Here is a 12149-nt window from a genome sequence, read left to right as displayed (position 1 = left end):
CCTGTTCTACAAAGTGTGTGTGTGTGCGTTCTCCCCCTGTTCTTCAAAGTGTGTGTGCGTTCTTCCCATGTTCTACAAAGTGTGTGTGTGTTCTTCCCCTGTTCTACAAAGTGTGTGTGTGTGTTCTTCCCCTGTTCTACAAAGTGTGTGTGTGTGCGTTCTCCCCCTGTTCTACAAAGTGTGTGTGTGTGCGTTCTCCCCCTGTTCTTCAAAGTGTGTGTGCGTTCTTCCCCTGTTCTACAAAGTGTGTGTGTGTGTTCTTCCCCTGTTCTACAAAGTGTGTGTGTGTGCGTTCTCCCCCTGTTCTACAAAGTGTGTGTGTGCGTTCTCCCCCTGTTCTACAAAGTGTGTGTGTGTTCGCATTCTCCCCCTGTTCTACAAAGTGTGTGTGTGTGCGTTCTCCCCCTGTTCTACAAAGTGTGTGTGTGTGTGTGCGTTCTCCCCCTATTCCACAAAGTGTGTGTGTGTGTGTTCTCCCCCTGTTCTACAAAGTGTGTGTGTGTGTGCGTTCTCCCCCTATTCCACAAAGTGTGTGTGTGTGTTCTCCCCCTGTTCTACAAAGTGTGTGTGTGTGTTCTCCCCCTGTTCTACAAAGTGTGTGTGTGCGTTCTCCCCCTGTTCTACAAAGTGTGTGTGTGCGTTCTACCGCTGTTCTACAAAGTGTGCGTTCTCCCTCTGTTCTATAAAGTGTGTGTGTGTGTGCGTTCTCCCCCTGTTCTACAAAGTGTCTGTGTGCGTTCTGCCCCTGTTCTACAAAGTGTGTGTGTGTTCGCGTTCTCCCCCTGTTCTACAAAGTATGTGTGTGTGTTCTCCCCCTGTTCTACAAAGTGTGTGTGTATTCTCCCCCTGTTCTACAAAGTGTGTGTGTGTGCGTTCTCCCCCTGTTCTACAAAGTGTGTGTGTGCGTTCTCCCCCTGTTCTACAAAGTGTGTGTGTGTGTTCGCGTTCTCCCCCTGTTCTACAAAGTGTGTGTGCGTTCTCCCCCTATTCTACAAAGTGTGTGTGTGTGTGCGTTCTCCCCCTGTTCTCCAAAGTGTGTGTGCGTTCTCCCCCTGTTCTACAAAGTGTGTGTGTGTGCGTTCTCCCCCTGTTCTACAAAGTGTGTGTGTGTGCGTTCTCCCCCTGTTCTACAAAGTGTGTGTGTGTGAGAGAGTGAGTATGAGTGTGTGAGAGAGTGAGTGTGTTAGAGAGTGAGAGTGAGTGTGTGCAATGTGGAGTGTGTGTGAGAGAGTGAGTATGAGTGTGTGCGTGGAGTGTGTGTGAGAGAGTGAGTGTGTTCAGTGTGTATGTTCTCCCCCTGTTCTGCATAGTGTGTGTGTGTGAGAGAGTGAGTATGAGTGTGTGAGAGAGTGAGTGTGTGAGCGAGTGAGTGTGTGAGAGAGTGAGTAAGAGTGAGTGTGTGTGGAGCGTGTGTGTGGAGTGTGTGTGTGGAGTGTGTGTGTGGAGTGTGTGAGAGAGTGAGTGAGTGTGTGTGTGAGAGAGTGAGTGTGTGTGGAGTGTGTGTGTGTGTGAGAGAGAGTGTGTGTGTGTGTGAGAGAGTGAGTGTGTGTTGAGTGTGTGTGTGTGTGAGAGAGTGAGTGTGTGTGGAGTGTGTATGTGTGTGTGAGAGAGTGAGTGTGTGTGGAGTGTGTATGTGTGTGAGAGTGAGTGTGTGTTGAGTGTGTGTGTGTATGTTCTCCCCCTGTTCTGCATGTGTCTTTGTGTTGTCTCTGCTTGTGCATCTGCCTTTGTGTCTTGGCTTGGATTTGTGTCTCTGTGCTGTCTCTGCCTGTGTGTGGGCCTTGGTGTTTCCGAGTGTGTGCTGCCGCGCCCCCTTTGCTCCATGCATACCTCATGCTAATTTGTCCCATTGTCTCTCAGCCTCACCTTCTCTGCCTATTTAAGGCGACTTCACTGTGTGCGTGTCTGTGCTGGTTCACTCTACTTGGATGTCTATGTGTGTGTGCGCGGTCGGTATTTTAAATTCCATACTTAACTTGCAATTTAACAATCTTTGAAATAGCGTAATCAACCAGACTATGCGTTAATTGTGTTTTGACCGACCGTCTGTGTTGCTTTATATGGTTTCCAAATTTTGCTAAACCCTGATTGTTTGGTATGCTTCTCTCTCTGTTGTGCCCTGTTGTATCTGTGTTAGTTCCCCCCTACTTGGGTGTCTGTATATACATCTGGGGTTATGTGTTTCCTCTCTCTCGTAAATTTAACTCCTCTGTACCTGATGATGGCTGCTTGTGTTGCAACCGAAACGTCGTACGCTGTTATTTTATTATTTTTTATTTATACGTGACTTTACCGAAAAAAACAAAGAGTAATTCTTGCAGTCACGAAAGCTTCGAATCAAGTCCATCGTTTAGATGAGTTAGTTCAGTTTAGTTAGTTTATTCTGTTCTTCCCAATTGAGATGAGTCCCCTCCTCATGCTGCCGGGCTAGGGCCCAACTCATGCTCGGCCTCCTGTTTTAATCGGGTTATATGGTTCACTTCGTTATTTATCAGACGCCAGCCTCTCCCCTCCGGACATCAGAGACCGTCCGTCCAAGATTATAATCATAATCATGAACTCACTTTTCTTCAGCGCAATGAGCACAAGGCCTCAACGCATTTTACATGATGCTAAAGATACCGAGAAAGCCTGTTGTAGAGAAAGGCGAGTTTTATGATGCCATTTAAATAGTGTGACAGACTCGGATTCCCTAATGGACCGAGGAGGAAGGGAATTCCACAATCGCTGTAAAAAAATCTCTCTTCAACAAAGTCCGGTTGTGGAAATCAGAACAGCAAAGTCCGGTTGTGGAAAGCATCATACGTAGTGGGCCATGATGATGATCACCATGCGTAATGGACCAGAATCAGCAGATCTAAGTTATCGCTGTGGAATATAAACTATAAGCAGATCGGTGGCGAGATATTTCGGAGCCAACTCATTCAAAGCTTTAAATGTGAAAAGAAGAATCTTACAAGTCCATTTTATACTTTACGGGGAGCCAGTGCAGGGAGGAGGGGAACTTGAGTTGTACGGTCACACGATTTAGACCTGGGGTTAAAATCCGGGCAGCTGAGTTTTTAATATATCGTAGTTTGAGGCATTGCAGTGATCCAAAAGCTGGGGGAGGGGGTGGTCATCAGCGAACACGTTGACGAAGTTGATCGTCATGAGGCGCCCTCAAGATGTAATCGGTGCAGCCTCCCATCATCCACTCCGTCTGTCTTTACGTGCTGTGTAGAGGAAGGGCCATTGCCCGAAACGTCGCCCAGTGTATATTTGTTGTCTTGTGAGGCCAAAGGTGGTCGTGTGTTGTTTTATTTGGGTGAAATTGTGTACGGCAGCCATATCAGACGTGACGTCGTCTAATAAGCACAAGCATTGGGTTCACTGCAGCTTAACGACTCAGTAGTCCTACGAGGCGTGTGGTGGAAGTCGGGAGATGTCCTGTGGGCTCGCCGTTTGAAGGCCTGGGGACCGGAATCGGTGACTTTGCCCACAATGTGTTCAGGGAGGCAGCAGAGTGAAGAAGAAGATGAAGATGAAGAAGAGGGATGGAGCTTCTCTCCAGGGAGCAATGCTCTGGAGACAGGACCAATGCGCCCCGCTGTTCTAGTGACTCATCATCATCGGTCGATCACTCGTGGTCGAGGATGACTGCCCTCCTGGTGGGTCCTGTTTGTGGGTCTTCGGATGGCTCGAGAGGCCGATTTGAGAGCCGCAGATTCTGCTGCAGTGTGGGCAAGGGTTACGTGGTGGTGGTGGTTGGTGGTGGTTGGTGGTGGACGATGGTTGGGGCCTTCTTGGTGGTGAGCCTCTCACCACCTCCCTGCCCTGGCTCCACGTGGTTCTGTCCTCGTGACTGCACCACGGGGAGCCCTGCAGTCACTCTACAGGGGGGGGGGGGTTGCTACAATACGACACGGTGGCCATGACGACAAAAGCGAATCCTTGGTGTTCGGAGTTGACGCCATTCCTCGCAGGCGCTGCTCGCTATGCACAGAGCTTGCCCCAACAGCGCGGCGTTGATCGCTTACCTGTTGGGATCTTTGTCTGTATCCATGTGTAGACGGCTTCTATGGCAGCTGCCACCAGAGGTCGGGTGGCCCAGCGATGAGACCCTCCAAGCGGGAACTCCCCGCCCTGCCCGGTAATCGTCATTCACGCCACAGCCGTGCGCAGGCTGCGGGCCACGCAACCCACACACTGCGGAGCATCGAGCAAAGCCGTAGAGATCCGTAGAGATAGATAGAGACCCATCGTGTCACGTAGATACCCATAGAGATATATAGAGACCTACAGAGATACGTAGAGACCCGTAGAGATACGTAGAGACCCATCGTGACACGTAGATACCCATGTAGATATATAGAAACCTATAGAGATACGTAGAGACCCATAGAGATACATAGAGACCCATCGTGATGCGTAGATACCCATAGAGATAGATAGAGCCCCATAGAGATACATAGAGACCCGTAGAGATACGTAGAGACCCATCGTGACATGTAGATACCCGTAGAGATATATAGAGACCTATAGAGATACATAGAGACCCATCGTAGATACCCATAGAGATATATAGAGACCTATAGAGATACAGAGACCCATAGAGATACATAGACACTCATCGTGACACGTAGATACCCATAGAGATATATAGAAACCTATAGAGATACATAGAGACCCGTAGAGATACATAGAGACCCATCGTGATACGTAGATACCCATAGAGATATATAGAGACCTATAGAGATACATAGATAGCCATAGCGATACATAGAGACCCATAGATACCCATAGAGATATATAGAGCCCCATTGAGATACATAGAGACTCATCGTGACACATAGATACCCATAGAGATATATAGAGACCCATAGAGATACATAGAGACCCATAGAGATACGTAGAGACCCATCGTGCCACGTAGATACCCATAGAGTTATATAGAGACCTATAGAGATACATAGAGACCCGTAGAGATACGTAGAGACCCATCGTGACACGTAGATACCCATAGAGATATATAGAGACCTATAGAGATACGTAGAGACCCGTAGAGATACATAGAGACCCATCGTGACACGTAGATACCCATAGATATATATAGAGACCTATTGAGATACATAGAGACCCGTAGAGATACATAGAGACCCATCGTGACACGTAGATACTCATTGAGATATATAGAGCCCCATAGAGATACATAGAGACCCGTAGAGATACGTAGAGACCCATCGTGACACGTAGATACCCATATAGATATATAGAGACCTATAGAGATACATAGAGACCCGCAGAGATATACGTAGAGACCCATCGTGACACGTAGATACCCATAGAGATATATAGAGACCTATAGAGATACGTAGAGACCCGTAGAGATACATAGAGACCCATCGTGACACGTAGATACCCATAGAGATATATAGAGACCTATTGAGATACATAGAGACCCGTAGAGATACATAGAGACCCATCGTGACACGTAGATACCCATTGAGATATATAGAGCCCCATAGAGATACATAGAGACCCGTAGAGATACGTAGAGACCCATAGTGACACGTAGATACCCGTAGAGATATATAGAGACCTATAGAGATACATAGAGACCCATCGTGACACGTAGATACCCATAGAGATATATAGAGACCTATAGAGATACATAGAGACCCATCGTGACACGTAGATACCCATAGAGATATATAGAGACCTATAGAGATACGTAGAGACCCGTAGAGATACATAGAGACCCATCGTGACACGTAGAAACCCAAAGAGATATATAGAAACCTATAGAGATACATAGAGACCCGTAGAGATACATAGAGACCCATCGTGAGACGTAGATATCCATAGAGATATATCGAGACCTATAGAGATAAAGAGACCCGTAGAGATACATAGACACCCATCGTGACACGTAGATACCCATAGAGATATATAGAGACCTATAGAGATACAGAGACCCATAGATACCCATAGAGATATATAGAGACCTATAGAGATACGTAGAGACCCATAGAGATACATAGAGACCCATCGTGACACGTAGATACCCATACAGATATATAGAGACCTATAGAGATACAGAGACCCATAGATACCCATAGAGATACATAGAGACCCGTAGAGATACATAGAGACCCATCGTGACACGTAGATACCCATTGAGATATATAGAGACCTATAGAGATACAGAGACCCATAGATACCCATAGAGATACATAGAGACCCGTGGAGATACATAGAGACCCATCGTGACACGTAGATACCCATAGAGATATATAGAGACCTATAGAGATACATAGAGACCCACAGAGATACGTAGAGACCCATCGTGACACGTAGATACCCATATAGATATATAGAGACCTACAGAGATACGTAGAGACCCATAGAGATACATAGAGACCCATCGTGACACGTAGATACCCATACAGATATATAGAGGCCTATAGAGATACTTAGAGACCCATAGAGATACATAGAGACCCATCGTGACACGTAGATACCCATGTAGATATATAGAGACCTATAGAGATACATAGAGACCCACAGAGATACATAGAGACCCATCGTGACACGTAGATACCCATAGAGATATATAGAGACCTATAGAGATACAGAGACCCATAGATACCCATAGAGATACATAAAGACCCGTAGAGATACATAGAGACCCATCGTGACACGTAGATACCCATTGAGATATATAGAGACCTATAGAGATACAGAGACCCATAGATACCCATAGAGATACATAGAGACCCGTAGAGATACATAGAGACCCATCGTGACACGTAGATACCCATAGAGATATATAGAGACCTACAGAGATACGTAGAGACCTATAGAGATACATAGAGACCCACAGAGATACGTAGAGACCCATCGTGACACGTAGATACCCATATAGATATATAGAGACCTACAGAGATATGTAGAGACCCATAGAGATACATAGAGACCCATCGTGACACGTAGATACCCATGTAGATATATAGAGACCTATAGAGATACAGAGACCCATAGAGATACATAGAGATACATAAAGATCCATGTACAGAGGCACATAGAGACCCATAGAGATACATAGAGACCCACAGAGATACATAGATACCCATCGTGACACGTAGATACCCATAGAGATATATAGAGACCTATAGAGATACATAGAGACCCACAGAGATACGTAGAGACCCATCGTGACACGTAGATACCCATATAGATATATAGAGACCTACAGAGATACGTAGAGACCCGTAGAGATACATAGAGACCCATCGTGACACGTAGATACCCATGTAGATATATAGAGACCTATAGAGATACAGAGACCCATTGAGATACATAGAGATACATAAAGATCCATGTACAGAGACACATAGAGACCCATAGAGATACATAGAGACCCACAGAGATACATAGAGACCCTTGTACAAACACTTAGAGATCTATAGAGATACATAGAGACCCATAGAGATGCATAGAGACCCATGTACAGAGACACATAGAGACCCATAGAGATACATAGAGAGCCATTGAGATACACAGAGTACCATATTCAGCTATATAGATACAGAGATGCATAAAGACTCATAGAGGCACATATAAATATATAGAGATATATAGAGACCCGTAGAGATACATAGAGACACATATAAATATATATTTCTATATAATATATATAGATATATATAAACCCATATTCTTAGATAATGATAGAGACCTGTAGAGATACATAGAGTCACATAGAGATACATAGAGACACAAAGAGATACTTAGAGACTCATAGAGACCCGTAGAGATACATAGAGTCACATAGAGATACTTAGAGACTCATAGAGACCTGTAGAGACACATAGAGTCACATAGAGCTACATAGAGACACATATATACCTATATAGATAGAGATACATAGATACCCATATATATTTACATAGAGATACATAGAGACTCACATAAATACATAGAAACACACGTAGAGATACTTGAAAGGAAATCCACAGTAGTGTGATTGTGGTCACACAACCCAAACTATGGACATTATAGTAAATCAATAGAGACTCACAGGGACACATAGAGACCCTAGAGACAGACATAGATACACAGAGACACACACAGACTCCTAGAGATACATAGAGACCCTAGAGCCAGATATAGATACACAGAGACACACAGACTCCTAGCGATACATAGAGACCCTAGAGACAGACATAGATACACAGAGACACACACAGACTCCTAGAGATACATTGAGACCCTAGAGACAGATATAGATGCACAGAGACACACACAGACTCCTAGAGATACATAGAGACCCATAGAGACATATATAGATACACAGAGACACACACAGTCTCCTAGAGATACATAGAGACCCAAAGAGACAGATATCGATACACAGAGACACACACAGACTCCTAGAGATACATAGAGACCCTAGAGACAGATATAGATACACAGATACACACAGACTCCTAGAGATACATAGAGACCCTAGAGACAGATATAGATACGCAGAGACACACACAGACTCCTAGAGATACATAGAGACCCTAGAGACAGATATAGATACACAGAGACACACAGACTCCTAGCGATACATAGAGACACATAGAGACAGATATAGATACACAGAGACACACACAGACTCCTAGAGACCCTAGAGACAGATATAGATGCACAGAGACACACACAGACTCCTAGATATACATTGAGACCCTAGAGACAGATATAGATACACAGAGACACACACAGACTCCTAGAGATACATAGAGACCCATAGAGACATATATAGATACACAGAGACACACACAGACTCCTAGAGATACATAGAGACCCTAGAGACAGATATAGATACACAGAGACACACACAGACTCCTAGAGATACATAGAGACACATAGAGACAGATATAGAAAAACAGAGACACACACAGACTCATAGAGATACATAGAGACAGATATAGAAACACAGAGACACACACAGACTCCTAGAGATACATAGAGACCCTAGAGACCGATATGAATACACAGAGACACACACAGACTCCAAGAGGTACATAGAGAACCATAGAGACAGATATAGATGCACAGATACACACAGACTCCTAGAGATACATAGAGACCCTAGAGACAGATATAGATACACAGACACACACAGACTCCTAGAGATACATAGAGACACATAGAGACAGATATAGATACACAGAGACACACACAGACTCCTAGAGACCCTAGAGACAGATATAGATACACAGAGACACACACAGACTCCTAGAGATACATTGAGACCCTAGAGACAGATATAGATACACAGAGACACACACAGACTCCTAGAGGTACATAGAGAACCATAGAGACAGATATAGATACACAGACACACAAAGACTCCTAGAGACACATAGAGACCCTAGAGACAGATATAGATACACAGACACACACAGACTCCTAGAGATACATAGAGACACATAGAGACAGATATAGATACACAGAGACACACACAGACTCCTAGAGATACATTGAGACCCTAGAGACAGATATAGATACACAGAGACACACACAGTCTCCTAGAGATACATAGAGACCCAAAGAGACAGATATAGATACACAGAGACACACACAGACTCCTAGAGATACATAGAGACCCATAGAGACAGATATAGATACACAGAGACACACACAGACTCCTAGAGATACATAGAGACCCATAGAGACAGATATAGATACACAGAGACACACACAGACTCCTAAAGATACATAGAGACACATAGAGACAGATATAGATACACAGAGACACACAGACTCCTAGAGATACATAGAGACACATAGAAACATATATAGATACACAGAGACACACACAGACTCCTAGAGATATATAGAGACCCTAGAGACAGATATAGATACACAGACACACACACAGACTCCTAGAGATACATAGAGACCCTGGAGACAGATATAGATACACAGAGACACACACAGACTCCTAGAGATACATAGAGACCCTAGAGACAGGTATAGATACACAGAGACACACAGACTCCTAGAGATACATAGAGACCCTAGAGACAGGTATAGATACACAGAGACACACAGACTCATAGAGATACATAGAGACCCATAGAGACATATATAGATACACAGAGACACACACAGACTCCTAGAGATACATAGAGACACATAGAGACAGATATAGATACACAGAGACACACACAGACTACTAGAGATACATAGAGACACATAGGGACAGATATAGATACACAGAGACACATAGAGACTCCTAGAGGTACATAGAGAACCATAGAGACAGATATAGATACACAGACACACACAGACTCCTAGAGATACATAGAGACCCTAGAGACAGATATAGATACACAGACACACACAGACTCCTAGAGATACATAGAGACACATAGAGACAGATATAGATACACAGAGACACACACAGACTCCTAGAGATACATAGAGACCCATAGAGACAGATATAGATACACAGACACACACACAGACTCCTAGAGATACATAGAGACCCTAGAGATAGATATAGATACACAGAGACACACACAGACTCCTAGAGATACATAGAGACCCATAGAGACAGATATAGATACACAGAGACACATAAAGACTCCTAGAGGTACATAGAGACCCTAGAGACAGATATAGATACACAGAGACACACAGACTCCTAGAGATACATAGAGACCCTAGAGACAGATATAGATACGCAGAGACACACACAGACTCCTAGAGATACATAGAGACCCTAGAGACAGATATAGATACGCAGAGACACACACAGACTCCTATAGATACATAGAGACCCTAGAGACAGATATAGATACGCAGAGACACACACAGACTCCTAGAGATACATAGAGACCCAAAGAGACAGATATAGATACACAGAGACACATAGAGACTCCTAGAGGTACATAGAGACCCTAGAGACATGTTGAAGGCAAGCTACGGCAGTGCCACTGTGACTACGGACCACACAGTGAACCCACCGTGGTCTGCGCTCATTCAACGGAGGAGGAGGAACAGCGACATGACGTGAACTCCCTCTACTGAAGCCCTCTACACTGGCATCGAGCTCCTGAACCACGTGGCAACTGCTGCTGGCATCATGCGGGAGAGTAGAATCATCATCAGCATCATCACACAAAGTGTCCTATGGTCGTGGGTGCGTGACGTACCCATGTGTGCCTGCCCCCCTCCCCCCCCCCCCGATCCGTAGGAATAACTCGGACGCTGTCGCCCCCTCCGGCGTCCCCTTTGGGGGGCGCTCTGCCCCCCGCCACCCCCGCCGTACGCTTCTGGCCGCCCCCATGGGCTCTAAGGTCAGAGGTCACCCCCGTCGTCACCCCGGCAACACGTGGTCCCCGCGGGTTGGTTGCCACGGAAACGCTCGCGTGACCGGACGCTCGGATTCACCGCGTTGACGATCCGGCCACGGTTGTGTCGTAAGGACCCTCCACCACCTGACGCAGCCAAAGAAGTTGAATAATTACGCGGGTGTACGGCAACACGGCGATTGTTACTGTGTCACCTCGATCGCTCACTCACTCACTCAACCACTCACTCACTCACTCACCCACTCACTCACTCACTCACCCACTCACTCACTCACTCACCCACTCACTCACCCACTCACTCACTCACCCACTCACTCACTCACTCAATCGGTCACTTACTCAACCACTCACTCACCCGCTCACTCGCTCACTCAATCGTTCACTTACTCAACCACTCACTCACCCACTCATTCACTCACTCAATCGGTCACTTACTCAACCACACACTCGCCCACTCACCCGCTCGCTCGCTCGCCCACTCATTCGCTCACTCACCCGCTCACTCACCCACTCGCTCACCCACTCACTCACTCAATCGGTCACTTACTCAACCACTCACTCGCCCACTCACGCGCTCACTCCCTCGCTCACCCACTCATTCGCTCACTCACCCACTTACTCGCCCACTCGCTCACCCACTCACTCAACCACTCACTCGCTGACTTACTCAACCACTCACCCACTCACTCACATATCGACTCACTCACTCACCCACTCACTCACCTACCGACTCACTCACCTACCGATTCACTCACTCACCTACTCACTCACCTACCGACTCACTCACCCACCCACTCA

At 45.7% G+C, this 12149-nt stretch overlaps 1 protein-coding gene across 1 annotated transcript in view; it reads left to right on the top strand.

The window, feature by feature from the left end:
- LOC116948534 (uncharacterized) overlaps nucleotides 1-12149 on the top strand; it is a 117197-nt gene that overhangs the window by 78679 nt on the left and 26369 nt on the right. Inside the window, exons 3-4 of the mRNA XM_076071585.1 lie at nucleotides 4052-4132; nucleotides 11234-11336. Coding sequence (XP_075927700.1) covers nucleotides 4052-4132; nucleotides 11234-11336 — 184 coding nt within the window. The remainder of the gene's footprint in view (nucleotides 1-4051; nucleotides 4133-11233; nucleotides 11337-12149) is intronic.

The sequence above is a fragment of the Petromyzon marinus genome, chromosome 34 (assembly GCF_048934315.1).
Source record: "Petromyzon marinus isolate PM22_M1 ecotype Great Lakes invasive population chromosome 34, UKy_Petmar_22M1.pri1.0, whole genome shotgun sequence".
Taxonomy (NCBI): domain Eukaryota; kingdom Metazoa; phylum Chordata; class Hyperoartia; order Petromyzontiformes; family Petromyzontidae; genus Petromyzon; species Petromyzon marinus.
Note: the sequence above shows the minus strand (reverse complement) of the source record. Positions and strands in the feature narration are given on the sequence as shown.